The sequence below is a fragment of the Xenopus tropicalis genome, chromosome 8, assembly GCF_000004195.4.
Source record: "Xenopus tropicalis strain Nigerian chromosome 8, UCB_Xtro_10.0, whole genome shotgun sequence".
NCBI classification, from domain to species: Eukaryota; Metazoa; Chordata; class Amphibia; order Anura; family Pipidae; genus Xenopus; species Xenopus tropicalis.
Window position 1 is genome coordinate 68,077,113 of NC_030684.2, and position 21,191 is coordinate 68,098,303.

The 21,191-nt window shown below is 38.7% G+C and overlaps 1 protein-coding gene across 2 annotated transcripts in view; it reads right to left on the reverse strand.

Annotated features, from left to right (window-relative positions):
* Positions 1 to 655: 655 nt before the first annotated feature.
* The window catches only part of gpc3 (glypican 3), a 243,844-nt gene continuing 223,308 nt past the window's right edge, over positions 656 to 21,191 (reverse strand). For both annotated transcript variants that reach the window (XM_002932619.5, XM_031891329.1), the window contains one exon: positions 656 to 1,003. In XM_002932619.5, the coding sequence (XP_002932665.3) occupies positions 822 to 1,003 (182 nt within the window). In that variant the 3' untranslated portion in view covers positions 656 to 821. The remainder of the gene's footprint in view (positions 1,004 to 21,191) is intronic.

The following is a 21,191-nucleotide window of genomic DNA, read 5'->3' on the forward strand; positions in this document are numbered from 1 at the left end:
CCTTCTAGTCAAAACACAGCTGCCATGATGCAACCATAGCAACCTTGCAGTACATTCTGGAACACTTTACTGTGTAGTTTAAACACCACCATAAAACCCCCATCTGGCTGCTACCCATCTGGCATACATGTAGCATGAAGAGACCTTTGTCACAATGACAAAATAGATATTATCCCCAAAGCTTTCAACTGAACATGAAGTCTTCTAAATTCTACCATATATGTCCAAAGATGAAAAGAAAAGATCAGTATGCACTGATTCTACTAGATTAGGGAAAAAGTTACAATATATGTGCATATATTTGTATTTATCTAATGTACATAAAATGCATGTTATGTTTGGTTTGCTATTCCCTGCCCAATGTGAAACATGCAAAACATTGCACATACAATAAATTCCAGACCATAAGCCCTTTTGTCATTGGGCTTGTTCCTAAAACATTCAGACATCAAATAAAGTCTATAGACACATTACTGTTTTATTATTACAGAGGAAAAAGTTAAATATTAAATAAAAATTTGCCTACAATGGACTGAATGGTAATGGCCTACCTGTAATTCATAGCTTTCTGGTTATAAGGTTTTAGACAAAAGAGATGTGTCATTCTCTCGACTAAAACTTTTTTTTAACAAAAATGGAGGCACAAAGAATGAAATAGGGTGTAATTAAACAGCTTTTCTTTATTAACCAATCAATTGTATTCATTATATAAAATCCCTTTTGTTCCGAGAAGGTTTTATTATTTGGGAATGTTATAAACAGTAAAATACATATGGCAACATTTTTAGCCCCTGGGAGCTAAAATACTTTAATACAAAGAATCAAACCATGAAAAGAATCCCAAAAATGGCAGCAATGAAAAGGGGAAAGAGTCTGGCCAGCACTGTCTCTTTGTAGTCACTCCCAGACTGGAGATGGGTGATCTCCCGGCCATTGTGTTCTTGCTGATTCCGAACTTGTTTGTTAAATGGAATGTCCTCTATATCAAAATCATAATCCATTTCTAAAATGAAGAAAGAAAAACATAAGTAATTCAGTGTCTTTCAGGATGCTAGGAAGCCTGAGCCTGAATTTTACCGTGTGCAAGAGAGTAAGCTTTTTATTCTACATGGTGAAATGTTTTTGGAATACACATGTGAACAAATTGGACCATTTTCATAGCACAGTGCTGTAGAGCAAACACTGGATTAGATATCAAAGTCTTCCTTCTGCAAAACTGGATTCAAATGACAGTAGCCGAAGGAATAAAAGAAAAGAAAATTACAGGGAGCAACTGAGAATTTCTATTTTTTATTGCTTTGGTAAATAAAGTGACATTTATGTGCATTTACACATTCAGCACATGCATTTCCCATAAATCCTGGAAAAAGCTTGTGGCATCATCTGAATACTTGTGATTATTCCTTAACAGCTATTTTTTTTCTTACACAGAAGAAATGGAATAAAAGCTTAACCAGTCTTTGCAATAGGCCTGGACTGGCAATCGGCAAATTCTGGCAAATGCTGCAGTAAGATGCCACAGACAGTCACTGTTTATTGGGCTGTGGGAGGGCTGTTTGTATGACAATCACATGGCAGAGCTATACAGTCTCCCGTCAGTACCCACCAGTGACTTAATATCTTTTATCTCTCTCCTACTCAAGACTCTGCATGCAAAGTTTAGATAACCATGACAGATGGCTCATTTACTGTATACTTTAATTGCATTAATTTAAACCTTTAAGTCTGGGGAATGCCAAATTAGGAGAAACATCCCCAATGCAGTTTCGTAAGATGAAAGCACTACTTCTTTATCACTGATATAGTTTGTACAAGAGAATAACACGTCCCAACACAGCACAGGTTAAAGCAGTATAGCATTAAACAAATCTAGGACCTGTCTGATTCTAAATATAAAGATACAGAAAAGTCATGTAACTTTAACTAATGGAATGCTATTGTCTGTGATTTATTTTATTGGAGCAAAAAAAGCATAGTTTATCCTGTAGAGTTTCTAATAATTTATTTGCATACAATGTCCTTTTGTCTAAGCTTATGGTATTACTTGTGTTACATGTCTGACCCTTAAGCTGGCCATACACGTGGCGATCTGACGATGTTTCGTGCGACCATCGGGGGCTGAATCGGCAGGTAAGGAGGTAGAAACAATAGGATTTCTACCTCCTTCTGCCGATTCAGCGCTGAAGGGAGATTTTGGTCAGGCGCCTTCTATGGCGCCCGATCAAAATTTTCAAACTGGTTCGATCGGCGAGTCAGCCGATATCAGCAGCTTCCTGCGATATCGGTCGACTCGCCGACATACCATACATGCACCGAATATCGTACGAAACGAGGTTTTGTACGATATTATCGGTGCGTGTATGGCCACCTTTAGGCTAATGCCACACATAGCTTATGTAGTGTATTCTCGGCAAATGGTTTTCGGCTTGCCTTAAATATGCTACATACGCTACGTGTGGCATTAGCCTTAGGCTACAGGAAACCTTACTTAGAGGCTGGTTTATTGGTATGTGATTGGATGCAAGCTTTTTGGGCACCAGTGGTTGTTAAACTTTTAATCTAATATTCATTAGAGAACATTTAATTTAACATTTTTACTGAGGTTGTTTCTTTTGCATTCCAGCAAACCTTGCCATATATTGAGTGACATGTTAAGGAGCTAGCTGGTCAGACTGTGGCCCCTTATGCGAATGATTATCATAGGGAACAATGTAACCTACCTCTAGTCAGCTTACCGGCCATACCAACCTAAGCATGCATCAAACCGATTCCCAAAAAATTCAAAGGCCAAGAGCATTGTAGGGAAAAACTTAATAGGTCAAGTAACTAATATCAAATATACCAAAAGATGTTAATTAATGCATATAACACACATTTATATGTTTATATAAATTAAATAAGCACAGGGCTGGTGCACATGATGTGATCAAAATCCAAGCATTTATGTGAAAGTTTTTTCGGTTCCCACAAGCTTAGATGAGATATATCTATGTGGGAATTAAATCTCCCAATTCACTCGCCTTTGACCCAATGAAATTAATCTGTTGGTAAGTGAAAGGAAAAATGCAATAGTTAAATAAATAAATGCATTAACGTCTATATATAATATATTTAACAGTCTGACATAAGCTTGTATTTAATCCCATGATTGCACACAAACGTCTTTTGAAAAAAGCCATGCTATGAATAATTGCATTTATTGTGACATGTCCTTTCAGCCATATGCATACTGGGTGGGGATACTGTAATTTCACATCACTAAATACACACACATTTCCAGGCAGCTGGGATGAAAATAGATCAACATTTTTCTTGTATCTACAATTTTATGGCTCCCAAACATTATTAAACCATTTTTGTTAATATGTTAATATGATCAGGGCTTGATTTTACCATTACACATACCTGTTGCCTTAACATAACTTAAATGGGACATTTAATAGTGAAAGATACAAGCAAGAATCTAAACGTGCAGGCAAAGCCCTGGCAACATATACACACCTTGAACAAAAGCTGTTTAAATGAAACTATGCTGAGCAAATAAAGAAATACACATTAGCCTTGAGCTGTCAGGTGGCAAACACTCCTCACGGTAGAGAGGTTTCATGATTCCAAATACCTATGCTATCAATCAAAATAAAATGTACACATTGTGCAATAGCCTGTTTAAAAAAACAAAAAAAAAAAATACTAGAACAATGGAAATATTTTTATGTATGGGTAGTGACAAAAGCAAAGAACTACAAATACACACATTTGCGTGCTGATATCCAGTAGTGCGGGGCAGGTACGTCTCTTGCACGTCAGATGGCTAGAAAGCAGCCGGGAGGAGTGATAATGTTTCCTTTGACAAAAAGCTGCTTTTTAATAAACCACAGTATGCCTGTTATTTTATTCTTGTTTAGGTGAAGGTGAAGTATGATGGTTGCTTCTTGTTACTACTAAATCTAGGCCCATTTCTATACATAAATCCCTTCATATTCATTATCACAAGATAATAGTGGGAGCCTAGGACCTTGCACCACAGCAACTGCAGCTGGAAAGAGTGGGGACAATGCCTGGCATGATTTTAACAGTTTATATTGTCTGTTCCCAACCTGCGGCCTATTTGCTGTCTTTAATGCACAGTCCCTAACAATTTCCAATAGATAAGGTCTAACTGGGTTCTGGGACCTTTTCATCAAAAATCTTTGTTTTTGTAAAACAAAAAAATATATGGATAGAAGCCATATAAAGCAGTAGAAAATGGCTTTGTAAGCTTCATAGCATTTTTAAGTTGCCAGAATGTCCTGTTCCAGAGATGATCTAGTTCAGACATGTCACATTACGCTCTTTGTGGGGCTGGCTGAAAGGCCTTCTGCTGCATTCCAAGGGACAATGGCAGAACAGGCATCAGAAGCACTCATAGATCAATTATTTTGGGGATTGTTGTTATGGAAGTGCCACAAGAAAAGCTCTAGTTTACTCAGATTGTTTCTTTGAATGCATATACATGCACACTTGCCAGATCCTAGCATTAAGAGCCAGATGGAAGTCAGCATTTTAGTTTCACATTTAATGCCCTGACTTGAGTTAAAAGGAAATTAGAGCTGAAATACAAGTGGCTCAAATATAAGAGTATATATATACAGTGGTGTGAAAAACTATTTGCCCCCTTCCTGATTTCTTATTCTTTTGCATGTTTGTCACACTTAAATGTTTCTGCTCATCAAAAACCGTTAACTATTAGTCAAAGATAACATAATTGAACACAAAATGTCGTTTTTAAATGAAGGTTTACGTTATTAAGGGAGAAAAAAAAATCCAAATCTACATGGCCCTGTGTGAAAAAGTGATTGCCCCCCTTGTTAAAAAATAACTTAACTGTGGTTTATCAATTTCAATTTTCAATTTCAATATCAATTTCTGTAGTCACCCCCAGGCCTGATTACTGCCACACCTGTTTCAATCAAGAAATCACTTAAATAGGAGCTACCTGACACAGAGAAGTAGACCAAAAGCACCTCAAAAGCTAGACATCATGCCAAGATCCAAAGAAATTCAGGAACAAATGAGAACAAAAGTAATTGAGATCTATCAGTCTGGTAAAGGTTTTAAAGCCATTTCTAAAGCTTTGGGACTCCAGCGAACCACAGTGAGAGCCATTATCCACAAATGGCAAAAACATGGAACAGTGGTGAACCTTCCCAGGAGTGGCCGGCCGACCAAAATTACCCCAAGAGCGCAGAGACAACTCATCCGAGAGGCCCCAAAAGACCCCAGGACAACATCTAAAGAACTGCAGGCCTCACTTGCCTCAATTAAGGTCAGTGTTCACGACTCCACCATAAGAAAGAGACTGGGCAAAAACGGCCTGCATGGCAGATTTCCAAGGCGCAAACCACTTTTAAGCAAAAAGAACATTATGGCTCGTCTCAATTTTGCTAAAAAACATCTCAATGATTGCCAAGATCAATATCTTGTGGACCGACGAGACAAAAGTTGAACTTTTTGGAAGGTGCGTGTCCCGTTACATCTGGCGTAAAAGTAACACAGCATTTCAGAAAAAGAACATCATACCAACAGTAAAATATGGTGGCGGTAGTGTGATGGTCTGGGGTTGTTTTGCTGCTTCAGGACCTGGAAGGCTTGCTGTGATAGATGGAACCATGAATTCTACTGTCTACCAAAAAATCCTGAAGGAGAATGTCCGGCCATCTGTTCGTCAACTCAAGCTGAAGCGATCTTGGGTGCTGCAGCAGGACAATGACCCAAAACAAACCAGCAAATCCACCTCTGAATGGCTGAAGAAAAACAAAATGAAGACTTTGGAGTGGCCTAGTCAAAGTCCTGACCTGAATCCTATTGAGATGTTGTGGCATGACCTTAAAAAGGCGGTTCATGCTAGAAAACCCTCAAATAAAGCTGAATTACAACAATTCTGCAAAGATGAGTGGGCCAAAATTCCTCCAGAGCGCTGTAAAAGACTCGTTGCAAGTTATCGCAAACGCTTGATTGCAGTTATTGCTGCTAAGGGTGGCCCAACCAGTTATTAGGTTCAGGGGGCAATTACTTTTTCACACAGGGCCATGTAGGTTTGGATTTTTTTTCTCCCTAAATAATAAAAACCCTCATTTAAAAACTGCATTTTGTGTTTACTTGTGTTATCTTTGACTAATAGTTAAATGTGTTTGATGATCAGAAACATTTTGTGTGACAAACATGCAAAAGAATAAGAAATCAGGAAGGGGGCAAATAGTTTTTCACACCACTGTATATATATATATATATACTGTATGTAGGGACCCATAGGGTTAAGCTCCCTATGGCTTTATCCCCTACCTCTTCACATCTCTACTGTTATTGGGCAGAAGCCCTTGTACTTCAGTTTACAGATATAAAGCTATCCCTTATAGGTTTAGCCTGGTTGTACACGCCCCCTGCAGACTGATAAAGTGTCTGGCAGGAGGGTGTGACTTCCTCTTTGGCTGCCACCTGATGCACCACTCCATTGAGCCTGGGTGCAGACACAGGCAGTAGCCATTTCATCTAAATTAAAGTCGGGGACAGGGCCCCGTGAACGAGGTAAAGTAAGAACAGGTTAATTTATATTATTGGACTCTCTAGGAGAGTTACAAAGTTAGGATTTATATAGTAAGAGCAGCTCATTTGCTCCATCCAGGAGAGAGAGTAAAGGAGTAGTCTCCTAACAGGCTTGCTTGCCTTAGATTAGGGAAACAGAAGTGCTAGGGACATAGGCCAGCAATTAACCCTGCCCTTACCTCTACCAAGAGAAGGGATTAATTGGTGAGCTGCCTCCTACCATTCTGTTGGCTGTCGTATCCTACCAATACCTCTTTATCAGAAGGGATAAACGGAAGGCACCATACTTCATCTGCTTGAATTGCTTTAACATTATTTGTGCTATTGAATACCTGTTACCTCATGTAACAATTTGGTCTTGGACAAATAAACCGTTCCTTTGTTTTGCAAGAGCTCCTGGCGTCCATTATCTATTCTTAAGTCAGCATTTACATCTAACACACTACACAGTGGCAGTGGGAGGTATAGTTCAACAACATCCTCTAGTGTTTCTCCTATATAGCGGAGGCCCATCCTGATGTATGAGAGTCGCATGTAACCAATGCTCTACTCCTAGCCTGGTTTTCGTCCAATCCAGCCCAAATTAGTGTTACATATATATATATATGTATATATATGTTTTATTTTTATACAAGGAATATAATTTCCAGAATGGTTGGTTATTTGGTTCCATTTTTTAAACCAACCACTCAAATCAGTAAAGGACCAGACATGGAGAGGTCTAAGTTTCTCAATAATTAACGAAAACCATATATTTTGTGATTATAAAATAGGCACAAAGTATGTTAAGCACAAGCTCTATTTGTAGAATTCACGTTGAACACATGGGTATACTGCTACTTTAATACAAAGTACCATGGGTCTCTGTAAGATCAGTCCTGGACGTGTATATAGACAGACATATAGGTACAGGCTCCCTACATTCAAGAAAGACCTGAGGAATTGCCTGATCCACAAGACTGAAATAAAAATCCTTCCAACTACTTGTTTCTTCTGAGCTAGTGAAAACAAATCACCAGTCTAATGTGTGTATAATGAGCTGCTCCTTACTGCAACAGGGTTTGTTCATATAGAGGGCTTCTCGGTGGAATTTGTTTTAACCAGCTTGTAAGAACCAGGAAGCTAGAATGTAACTTATGTTTCACCGTTTGCCCTGTTAAGTACAACAAAAACCATAGATACACAATAAGCAAAATGTATATTTAGTACAAGCCCAGTCTATCAATCAATGCAATATTAATGTTATAGAGTTGTGGTAGCCACACCTGGTCAGCTTTCAGTTTCCCATAATAAACCTTCATGCCTACCCAATCTCATATAATAGCTGTAAGTGCTCACAGCTGTATTACTGCCCTACATGTACTAAACATGAGGGCACAACCTTGCAGTAGGAGAACAGTATGTGCTGCTGCTTTTTATATTGGGTACCAAGCACCAGCTTGGTTTATCAGGTAAGTGATTATAATCATGGGGGGGTGCGTAACATTTGGCAATTAACTTTCCTTCTCCTTTAAATTTCTAAAATAAGGGACAGCACCATACAAGTTTGTTTTTTTTAATAACCAGCCTACCCCTATGTTAAAGGACCTCATGATAAATTTATATGGATATGACTTTGCATACAAAAACACAAATGTTTCTTTCAGAATGGTCCCTGATCAAGGTTTCTAATTTGCACTGAGGCACTGCACCACTACCAACTGGAAAAAACCCATTGCTAAATACACTTTTTTTTTTTACTAGGGTATCATGCCAAAGGTTTAAGATGGGAAAAGATACCTATTGTAATCTAAGACAAATGTTTTGTCATCTCAGTGAGAGCAAAGTGCTTCACCAGACTCAATTCAATTCAATCACTGGGCTGGGGGGGCTGGAGGTTCAAATAAAAATAATTTTCAAAACTACACATATACATCATTTAAAATAATATGACAATACATACTTTAAATCGTGGTAGTTGTGAGGCCAAACCAAAAAAATTGTCCCTCTTATGAACTTTCCCATTGTGGTTACACCTGCGATGAATTGGCCTACAGAGAATTCCTAACCCCTGAAGGAGCAGAAGGTCCTGCGTTTAAATTTCCAACACCGCAGCTTTAACTAATGTTAATTTCCAGCATTTAACTTAAACCCCAGCTCAGCTTTCCTTACGTTGGATTATGTGCTTGTGAGGCAACTCTCAATGAGAATTCACACTGAGAACCTTTTACCCCAAATAACAAATGTTTAAATGACTCAAAAAATCTGTTTCTTGTTAAAATAATAAGTTAACAGTATGAGGGGCGGGGGTATGTACAAAGATACACATCAATGGCTCTTCAAAATTCTAATGACTTCCCTTTCATTGTTTGCAGTCACTAAAAAGAATCTATTTTCACCAAGACATTTTATATAATATGAAAGCGCTCTTACATTTCTTTATTTATGTACATTGTATTTTTAACATTTCCATAATACAAGTAATATTTGTAAAATAACTGGGATGCCAACCACTGCAAGATTAGCAAGCTATGCCAAGGGCCCAGCAGTGAATGAGCACCATACAAGACTGGTATCAATATATTGTAGGCTGACATACATCTGGCTAGGTACCCATGCTAAATGGAAGATGTCTTTCTGGTTGCTCATTATGTCTCCCCAGTTGTAGGAATCCAGGCCATAGACTTAGCAGGGTAAATGCATTGTCAATATAAAAAGTGTATATAAATCTTAATTTACATGCAGCTTGTGTATCATATACTCCCTGTACTCTGTATAATCACACCATTTATCTCATAAGACAGGACTGTGAAGGAGAATGCTGTTTCCTCTTCTTGAAACAATGGGAGTAGACTAGTATCAAAGTGCAGTTCTCCTTATTGCCCCACATTATACACTGTACAGGTTTAGTGTTCTGATAGAAATCCTTCTCCCATATTTGATAAAGCACAGAATAAGCTCAAGCATGCAACAAACAGGCCACTGAGATCTCCACTTACATTTAATCCCCTGGGCTCCGCTGGTTCAATGAAAGAGGAAAGCCATGGAGTACATGTTGTAAGCGTATGACTGCATTTTCCAACTACATTTGTAGTAATAAAAACAAATCTGGTAGCTGAGTTTATGAAAGGATGTGCCATGCCAACCCAATTTGACCCCCAGTTAATTACACCATTAGCCACACACTCGTGTCATGCTACCTCCCTTGCTCCACAAGATAATGCTAATATTACAAATATTACAAAATGACCCCAGTGAAGTAAGAAGTTAAACCAGTGCTACATTACATTATTCCTTGCCAAGTAGTACAACAAAAAAGACTTAACAGCTGCCTACACTTTAATAGTGCAGGGTTTAGGAGATACACTTCTCCACCTTTTCATATCTGTGCTTGCTAGTGATAGCAGAGAGCAGCTTGTTTGGCTCTATCTGAGAAACAGCTTCCACTGCTGACTTTTTCTGGAACAATGTTAAAGGAGTTGTTCACCTTTGAGTTAACTTTTAGGGGGACACCACTAATCCACAAACGCTCCGAGTGTGTTTTCGGCAACTTTTTCGTACCTTGCTCAACTTTTTTGTATTTTTCGCAACTTTTTCGTACTTTGCAACAAAATTTGTGCGTCAAAATCGTATTGTCGCGCCAAGTACGAAAGTTTCGGATTCATTCAAGCTTCGTTATCGTGACTTTCCTTGGGCCAGGTTGGAGCTGCACAGTGCCATTGATTCCTATGGGAGGCTTCCAAAATCATGCACAGAAGGATCAAAGTCGGAAAGGTTTTCCTGCATTTTACGATTGTTCAGTAAGAAAATTTCATGACTTTTGGATCGCCAATACGATATTTTTTCGTAAGCATATTCGTGATATTTGCGATCTTAAGAAATTATCGTATCCAATCCGAATTTACCCCATTCGGGATTCAAACTCGTGTTTTCATGAATGTGCCCCTTAGTATGATATAGAGAGTAATATTCTGATACAATTTGCAATTGGTCTTCATCTTTTATTATTTGTAGTTTTTTTAATTATTTCATTTTCATTTCAGGAGCTCTCCAGGTTGGAGTTTCAGCAGCTATTTGGTTGCAAGGGTTCAAGTTACCCTAGGGAGTGGATTAGATGAGTATATGAATAGGAGAGAGCCTGAATAGAAAATAAAGTTACAAAAAGTAACAATAACAATAAAACTGTAGCCTCACAGAGCAATCGTTTTGTTCACAGTTGGGGTCAGTGACCCCCATTTAAAAACTGCAAAGAGTTGGAAGAAGAAGGCAAAAAATTTAAAGACCAAATGAAAAGTTGCTTAGAATTGGCCATTCTATAACATGCTAAAAAAAAAAAGAGACTTTTAGTAAGTATGAACAGAACAATGATCTGTCAGTGCTTTCAAAATAAAAATGTAAGAAAAGATGATTTCTCTAAATTAAAATAATAAAATAGGCAGAATACAATATCAGCTGTTGAAAAAGGGTGTGTGTAATCATATACAGCCTCTATAATGTTCTATGAGCATAGTGGGGCCTAGCCATTGTAATAGTTCAAATCTTACACCATGCTTTTGATAGAAAGTAAATGGCGATCTATGATATTCTGCCCTCTGGAACTGCAAAGCCTTGTTCCAGGTAAGTCTCTCATTTACTCTGATAGGCATACATTCTGTTACAAAAATGGGATGATGAGCTCCTGGAGAAAGTGTGTAATTTATCCTGTGGATAGTTAATTGTTGCCCCTGCAGTAATAATGCCCAAAGCTTAATACACCTTATGGCAGAAACTCTCTTGATAAACAGCTATCACTCATCCTACTATGCAGATATATCAACATTCTGGCAAAGATTTCCTGGAGGTTTTTGGCTGCATCTGGAAACATCAACTTTATCCCATTGGCACATGATACCAAATTATATACTGGGTGTAAGAGGGCAACTCCAAGATAATCTGGGTGGGATGTCAGCTCTGTTAAAATGATCAGGCAAAGAAATGTGTATAGTAAATGTGGCATATAGACTGCCTTGCACACCTGACCTATGTTGTATGCCTAAAGTACAAAGCCAGCACTGAACCACCTGCTATTTGCTCCATTTGGGACAACAGTTTAGTAAATGGAGCACAAGAGGCAAAGGAATACTAAATAAATACGGGATACATTTCCTGTACAATACTTGGACATTAGTTATTTGGCTTGTCTGGCATCCCTAATGGCTGTACATATCCTGGACTTTTTACATTGTTGTGCAAAGCTTGGATAAATTCAGATTCCCAGTGTGCGATGTTGAAATCAAAATGAATAAAAAAACAAACCTAAAGCAGACACATGAGCAGCCCTAAGAACACATTTTTTGCAAAGTATAGTTTTACATATTAGGGAAAGAGCTTATGCTGCATGATAAAGTACATTCAATTCCAAGTTTTTCCCAACGCACATGACATGATGCCTGGTGGAAAATGATTTATTTATTGTCAGAGGAGACTATATTGTAGTCAGTAGACAGGTATTTCCGTTTAAGTAGAGTAAAGGCCAAAAGAAACAAAGAATATGAGGTCAATTACTAGAGGGATTTTTAAAGGAACTATCATTGCATTCTAATACCTCTCTCCCTTATTTCTTACAAGCCAATATCAAAATGCTTCCAGAATTTCACTAATTTGATGTCAGTGAACCACAGGGACATAAACCTTTGGCCCTTCAGCTGTTGCAGTTTGCTGGCTGGGGATGTTGGGATTTCTATTTCCGGTACAGCATGACTGCCAAAGGTTGCCTATCCTTGGTAAATTAGAAGTGGTGGAGAATGCACAGCACTAAATAAGCTATGTAAGTAACAACTGCCTTGTGGCTTACTGGTGTTTTACTTCTGACTTGAATATAGTTCTTACTGGATTTAAAGCATTTGTATGCCATTTGCTTGCTAAGAAAGGGGCACAGCTAATCAGAAATAACCCCATAGATATTTAATGACATTTTAAATACTTGGATCTCTTTGGGAAATTAAATCTACAACCCTGCCATGAATGTCCCTCAGTTATATATAATTATTATCTAAGGTTTAATAATAGTTACCAACATTTAAAAACAAAATCCTGGTGTTTATTAATCTGTGCCTCCAATGCACCCAGGTCATGGTCAACTACAAGCAGTTATTCTGCACTCCAAACCCTGCCCATCTTAAGGTCCCCATACACGGGCCGACTATAGCTGCCGATATCGGTCCCTTGGACCGATTCGGCAGCTAATCAGCCCGTGTATGGGGAGAGCAGAGCGGCCTGGCCGACCGATATCTGGCCTGAAATTGCCCAGATCTCGATCGGCCAGGTTAGAAAATCCGGTCAGATCGGGGACCGCATCGAACTTTTGCGAACTTTGCGAACCCCATAGACTTCAATGGGAAGGCGTTGGAAAGGAAAAGCCATTTCTGGCCAGAAAACTGATTTTAAAGTTGTTTAAAGGGTGCCACGACCTGGACAGTGGCATGCAGGAGGGGGATCAAGGGCAAAAATTTCTCTGAAAAATACGTTGTTGTAATCAGTAATCAGAAAATAAAAGCAGTCCTTACAAGGACTATTGGGTTACAGCAGATGAGATCAGAAGGACAGCTGTCCCACAGCAGCTACATACAGAGCAGTAGAAAGTAGATCACTAGTCAGACTCAGCAAAGCTACCTAAACTCTCCCTCAAATCCCTGCACAGCTCTCTCCCTATGCTAACTCATCAAGCACACACAGGCAGAATGTAAAATGGCTGCTGGGCTTCGGTTTATATATGGAAGGGAGTGGTCCAGGGGTGGTCCAGGAGGGAGAGCTGCCTGATTGGCTGCCATGTATCTGCTGGCTCTGGGGTGAGAGGTCAAAATTTGGCTCCAGCTAAGGCGAACCCAAAATTGCGAACATCGCTAAAAGTTCGCGAACTTGCGAACTTGCGAACACCCGATTTTTGTGCGAATTAGTTCTCCGGCGAACAGTTCGCTACATCTCTACCACCTTTATGGTGAGGTTGCAACAGTTGGTATATAATCCTTCCAGTGACCAGTTACAGGGGGATACTTATGCTGGCAAAGATTTATTAAGAGAAAACCTATTAAGTTCCCCCTGCTAGGAAAAGTAATTTGCTGATTAACCAAACAATTATCTTCGGAAAAAGCATCTTTCAGACATGGAAGTGATTTGAGAGAAATCCGAAACAATATATTTGTGCAGAGCATTTACAACATGTATTAAAAGATATTTTTGTGCACCTTTACTTACATTTAAGGGAATACTGTCACTGGAAAGCATGTCTTTTTTCGAAATGCATTAGTTAATTGAGTTTTTCAAAAACACAAACAGATGTTCTTCATTTCCCAGGGTGCCACACAGTCATGTGACTTGTGCTCTGATAAACTTCAGTCACACTTTACTGTTACGCTGCATGGTGGAGTGATATCACCCTCCCTATTTCCACCAAGTAGCCGATCAGCAAAACAATGGGAAGGTAGCAAGATAGCAGCTCCTAAGGGCTCTGGCACACGGGGAGATTAGTCACCCGCAACAAATCTCCCTTGTCGCGGGCGACTAATCTCCCCGAAATGCCATCCCACCGGCGAGAATGTAAATCGCCAGCGGGATGGCACACACAGCGCCGCGATTTGCGGAAATCGCCAAAGTTGCCTCGAGAGGTAAATTCGGCAATCGCACAACTGCGTATGCCATCCCACCGGCGATTTACATTTTCCCCAGTGGGATATCATATCGGGGAGATTAGTTGCCCGCAACAAGGGAGATTTGTCACGGGCGACTAGTCTCCCTCATGTGCCAGAGCCCTAATATATATCAGAATAGTATTCACAATGAGTACAATGAGTAGGAGAAACAATAGGTTACCTGAAAGCAGTCCTAATGGCTCCTTCTGAAAGCTCAGACTTAGGCACAATGCACTGAGATGGCTGCCTACGCACTAATATTACAACTAAAAATACATTTGTTGGTTCAAGGATAACATTTTAAATAGTAGAGTGAATTATTTGCTATGTAAACAGTTTAATTTAGAAATAAAAAGTATACCATAAAAATCATGACAGTATGCCTTTTTAAGGTAAAATATCTTACATGGTATAAACAAACCATGAACTTGGCAGTGTCTGATACTTTGAATGCAGTTGGATTTAACAAACACGCACATGAATCTAATAGAGTCAGACATGACGAGATGCAAGAAGTAGAAGTGCATGGGTTGTAGGTACAGTGTTTGCATCCAATCTATAATCCACTCCCCCGCATTCATTGACTATAACTCTAATCCAGCTATTGTTTAAGGTATGTATATTTCATTTGGCAAATTACCATACTTTGTACTTATAAATACAATCTGTTCATGTCTGTTTAACTCTGTGTTGCCCAGCAGCTACAATAATACATATCCTATTGGTATCTTGTTTTCCTCTGTGCTTGAGTCATAATAAAATTGCCTTCCTGTGAATATTTCTAGGCATCTGACCATCCAGGTAGGTGTGCTTCTTTCTCTGATTTTTTCTATGACATGTTTATGGCCAAATGAATAAGTCCATGCTGATCCTCTCTTATGAAATGATGACACATACTGTATAGGTGGTATAAACAGAATATATATATTTTTTTGCATCAGAGAATGGTTCAATAAGCTTATAAACCTCTCATACTGCCTACAACATATATATTTGCTATTATTCTACAAAGAAGAACTTTCTATCCATAAATTCTTTTTACTACTCTTCTTTGGGCAACACACTTTTAATTTAACATGGGTGCACAATTTCGAATTACATTTATTAGTATAGAACAAATCACTTGAAGCCAGAAACTCATTCAGTGTGGAGATAAATACTAAATGGCCTGGGGGATCAACCTGATATCGGCCCCCTTAATGTGGGCATATTGGGGAAAGATCCACTTGTTTGGGGACCCTGCCAAATGGGCAGATCTTTCAGTGTACTAAAGTGTACTCTAGTTAATTCAAAGCTGCAGCTCTGTATACAGTACATCAGACAAATACATTTAGTTATCCCAGCAGCATTCATACTGAGCTAAACCCATCTAGTGCATTCCCTTATTTGAGCATACTGTATATTAGCTTATTATTCTTCAGACCAAAAAATGACTCCTCCTATCTGCTGATTATCTCTTCTTTATGAGTGAGATGCCTCTTGCTAACCCGACACACAACAACCCCTGATCTATATTATTATTATATTATATTATTATTATGACAAATAACATTGTTTCCATGATAGAGTAACATTTGGCTGCTTCCCCAGCCTGAAGAGGGCCTTGTGGGGGAAATATGTAAATTAAAGGGCATATTAAGTTTTATATTTTCATAAATAATACTTTAAATCAGGGATGTGCAGCCTGTGACATGTCAGCTGTTGTCGCACTGCAACTATGAGCAACTCACTGACATCCCCACGTTATATGGTGAACCCAGCTTTCCTGCATTGCTGAGGGCTCACTTTCCTCTCACTTTGGCCTGGGCCAGATTTCATTTTTTAATTCCCCCAATGATTCCTTTTTAACTGAAATCCCAGGTTTAGATCAGAGCTGGTGCACATTTTTTTGTGAACTAGTCCTCCACTGAATAAACATGTGTTAGAGTGTTAGAGTGTGGGAGAAAACCCACATAGGAGAACATACAAACTCCTTGCATATAGTGCTACGGCTGATACTGACCCATTGCACTACCATGCTGACTCTTCCCTTTACAGGCTATCAACAATTTTAAGTGGAATTTAAGTAACAAATATCAAGATGTGAATGAAGAGTCTTTTTAATGTTCTCTATCAGTGTCAGTTTTGTTCCTACTGACACAACTCACATACCACACAACCATCAAAACCAATTACAGCAGCATAACATTTGTAAGCTAAAGAGAATATATTATTTGGTGGGTTCCCTGGCTTCTCAAACTAACTGCAGCGTGTTTTAGGATGCCAGCTGCCAAACAGCAAAAAAGAGTTATTTGTGGAAGGGAAAAATATTAGGCTAATGTTTCACACTCTAATATATTATTTTTATATTAAAAACTATAAGTAAAATAATACAGTCTATATGTAAAACAATAAATGTAATACTATTTTATAGGTAGCTGTCAGTTACTTCTTATATTTCTTACCTGTAGTTACTGGTTCTTTGGTTTTCAGCATGAATCATATGGGCACACACTCTGTTTTATTCTAGTAACCTATATGTTTAAAGGGGGGGCCCTGTCACCCATACATAAAAAGCTGTATAATAAAAGTCCTTTTCAGACTAAGCATGAAACCCAAATTTTCTTTACAACATCCATACCTGTTATAAACTTATTAAAAAATCTCAATGTATTTAAAAATGTCATATATTGCCTGCCATGTCTCTATGCAGGGCAGTCATTTATTTTTACCTTCACTTTCCATTTAGCACTGTCTAGATGTCACTGCACTCCATATATTCCCCCTCTCTACTCTACTATTAGGGTTGCCAGAGATGGCAGAAATAGACTCTACTTAAAAGGGGGTGATTACCCCTGACAGGGTCATAGGAGGGTGGAATCTATAGGAAGGGCTTACAAATTTACTGGCAAATACATTGCCAGTAATATTGTAATACTGGCATTGGCCCTAGCTGGTGATTTGCCAGCTAGGCCGGTCAAATTTTGGCTGGATGGCAACCCCATTATTGTGGCCTGTGCAGTTCCCCTATTTTGGCACATATGATTTTGAGGAGAAACAAAACTTGCCTAATTAACAGTGCTCACAAAATGGCACCTGCCTGCCTTGTGATTGTGAATTCCAAGAAAACAAAATGTGCTCAACTAACAATATAGAAAAGTATTTGTAATGATTTCTAAGGGTGGCAGGCCCACTATAAATAAATTAAAAACTACAGGTACAGTAGGTTCTGCTATAGTTAAGGAGTTTCAGGCACACTAGGCCTTTTTTTCTACATTTATGGGAGAAAACAAAAATCAAAGAAATTGTGAAGATAGTTCACTTTGGATTGGAGCTTTGGGCTGTTTGGGACTGAAAAGCAATAGGGGAGTGACAGGAACCTTTGAGAATGAGCTGAGGTTCAGTAATCTTCATGTGAGTGGAAAATCACAAGACAAGATTTTTGTAGCAGAAGACAATATCAGTTCAGTTTGAAACATCTGATAAATATAAAACAGCTCATTCACATCTTAAAGAGTAGTTGCAGTCCCCGCAATTCCCCCGCAGTCAGGAACATACAACCATTTTCATTATTTGTGCCAAATTGCACTCCTTGCACTTCTGTATAGTTGCACTCCATCCTTCCTGTCTTTAAAGGAACAGTAACATCAAAAAATTAAAGTGTTTTAAAGTAATTAAAATATAATGTGCTGTTGCTCTGCAAAAAACTGGTGTTGTGCTAAATGCTAAGTCCTTTACCAGTAGTACCTGGAGGTCCTGCTCATAACATGTATGTTACTAAATGTTTATGCCGACAGAGAGATGTGTCAAGTGTTTTGAAGCTCAATTATAACCTATGTGTACTTTTGATCTGATTAAAAGAGAGCTTTGTTGGGGACCTACATCCCATACGGCATGGTTCTGGTAAAATGGAAACCCTACTCCAGGACAGTGTTTAAAAAAGATTGCCCACCAGAATGGGTGTGGGATTGACTAGTTAGAAAACTAGTAAGTATTTCTGAACTGCACTGTACAGAACCTTGATCTAACTATGGACTATTTGCAAAAACTGAGCACATCAGGGGCACAAGCAAAGGGTGGCCCGATTCTGTATTTTTTTTCTACAGAGGGAGAGAAACTACTGAGCACACACTGTTAAGACCCTTTGATGTTTTATTATTATTATTACTATATAAATACTGGGCTCGTTCTGACAAAGAAGTATCTCCACTACAGGGTCTCCTTTCCAGCTTTGAAAAGTAGATCCCCTTGAAGTGCACATAAAGTTGGAATAACTTAAACAAACAAGAAGGTTTATGTACTACAGGTATAGGATCTATCATGCACAGAACCTGGGCTTTGTTCCATAACGCAGATTACCATGCCTTAAGGCTACAAAAAATCTACTGAAATATAAAAAAGCCCCCAAAGATTGTTTTGCTATCGACATGGGTTTACACTTGCTTAGTCAACATCAAGTACAAGATACGGTCTTACTATTTCGGAGAAAAGACAAACACTTCAAAAATAAAATAACTGTTTGCTTAAACAGGTCACGGTGGGAGATGGTAATGCTGTATTTTAGAGCTTTCTGGATAATAGGTTTCTGAACTTATTATCACTTAGCAGTGCATTCCACAAGCTCACTGCTCTTATGGCGAAAAAACACCTATGCTGCTTCAAATGAAAGTTCAGTAATGTCCTCTATTGTCTCCTCACAAGCACCTTTTCTCCAGAGAAAGAACTCCACCCATGACAGACTTTTTTCATAGTTTAATTGTTCTATTCCTTTTACCAGTTTTGTTGCACTGCATACTCAGTCTTACTAAGGATCCATACAAAATGATGTTTTATTCACCCCGAGTTAATGCTTTTTTATACAGAACAGCACTTTATTTGCTTTAGTAGCCGCTGAGTGACACTGCCTAGAGTTGCAGAGTTTGTTATCCACAACAATTCCTGAAATCTTTCACAATTAAGACTGCCCCCAACATTTTATTATTACTTGTATAACAGCATATATGTTATTTCCAGTGAAGTGCATAACGTTGCATTTATCAATATGGAATCTCATTTGCCAATTTGCTGCCCAGTTTTCCAATTAAACCTAGTTTCTCTGCAATGTGGCAGCATCCTGTGTCTGAACTTATAGTTTTTCACAATTTTGCATAGTGCTTACAATGCCAACCTCAAGGTCATTAGTAAACAATTGTCTCCAGTCTACAAATAATGAGGTTTAAGGCATATAAGTATGCATGTTTATTTCTTTGCAACAGTATGTAGAACATTCTGAACACTCTTGCTAGTGTTTGCTCTGGTACCAGTGCTCAGCTAAATCATCATAACTAAATATTAGAAATTGCTCCATACTAGGCATGAATACCAAGCAAGATTTTAACTTTTCCGTACATATAATATTATTTTCAAGAGCCTAACAATAGGCTAATCAGCTCTGTGGGGTTTAAAACTTTGACAGTATTTATTTATATTACACGTTTTATTTAAACTCCTCAACTGCTGTGGATCCTGGTAACTATTAAAGGAGAAGAAAAGTCATTTTGGCATTTTACTGCCAATGGATTCATCACATTAGTGCCACCTAGAACACTATATTTATTCTGCAGAAAGCATTACCATACCTGAGTAAACAGCCCTAGAAGCTTTCTCCATTTGTTTAAGACAGCAGCTGCCATTTTAAGTATCTTCCTGCTTGCAGCTTAGCCATAGCTCAGATCACACATTCTTGTGGGAGGGAGGAGCTGGAGAGGGGAAAGAGGAGAGAATTGTGCATACTCTGGCCCAGGGAATGAAGGATTTTTCTGAGAGAGGAAGTCAGATACCCTAAGAACATGTTTGCAAAAAAGGAAACAAGAAATCCTGTGTTTCTTTTGATAGAGAAGTCAGTGCAGCATTTCTGTGAGTGCTTATGGCTGTATTTACATAGACCTTTCTGATAAAGCTTACTTAGTTTTTACCTTTCCTTCTCATTTAAATCTCCACTTTTGATAACTATGAGAAAACCCTCTAGGAGTGACAGCCAGGGCCACAACTAGAAATCTGAGGCCTTTTTATTATTTTGTTAGTATAAGGTTATACTGGTTATAAGCCCATTACCTGTTGTTGCCTCCCCGGAGTGGGCCCTGCCAACTAAGATTGGTCACCCAAATAGGCCACACCACAGCTATACCTGTTATGTTCAAACACATCCCCCCCAGACCTGCCTCAAACCAAACCCATTTCCTGGCAAACCCTTCCCCTCTCAGTGCCTGCAGAAATGAGCCACCAGGCCTCTGCACCACAGGAAGTGGGACTGTAAGAGGATTCCCACCTGTCTTCCTGTGATGCGGGCTCTGGTGATCTCCATGGCATAAGAGAAAGTTTATATTTTGTTTGACTTATTGCAGATATTGCTTTATATAACACCTGCTGTAAGCCTTTGGGGGACGTGCCCTTTTGGGTAGTCTTTCTGCTTCTTTTGTTATTTTACTTTTTTCTGTGGCAGCATGATGTACACTGTTTGCCAAAAAAACTATGGTATTGATTAAAATACTAAAAAAGGCACCCATACAATGTTTCTGTAAAAGGACAGTTAACTTTAACATAATATTATATAACAAAACCAATATATATAAATGTCAGACTGCATATTTGGGTAATTTAGACATATGACACATGATCAGCTCCTTCTCAGCAGGGTGAGGGAATTACACACTCCTGAAAGCATATGAACATAATTTTCTATATGAAGGAACAGAGAAGAGCATACTGCTCTCATGTGATTTATGAACAACAGTCTGAAAGCTATCTCCAAGGTCCCATATCTGCATGTTATGAACGCAAAGGACTTGATTAATCAGATGACTTGTATTTTTCCGTGTTCTAGAGAAATGTCTGTCATGTGGGTAACCATGTTAAAACTTTAAAGGGCCCTATCACCCTAAAATTGCTTCCCCCACCAGAGGTGCAGGCTAATAGAGCACACACTCCAGTTGGAGGAAATAATAT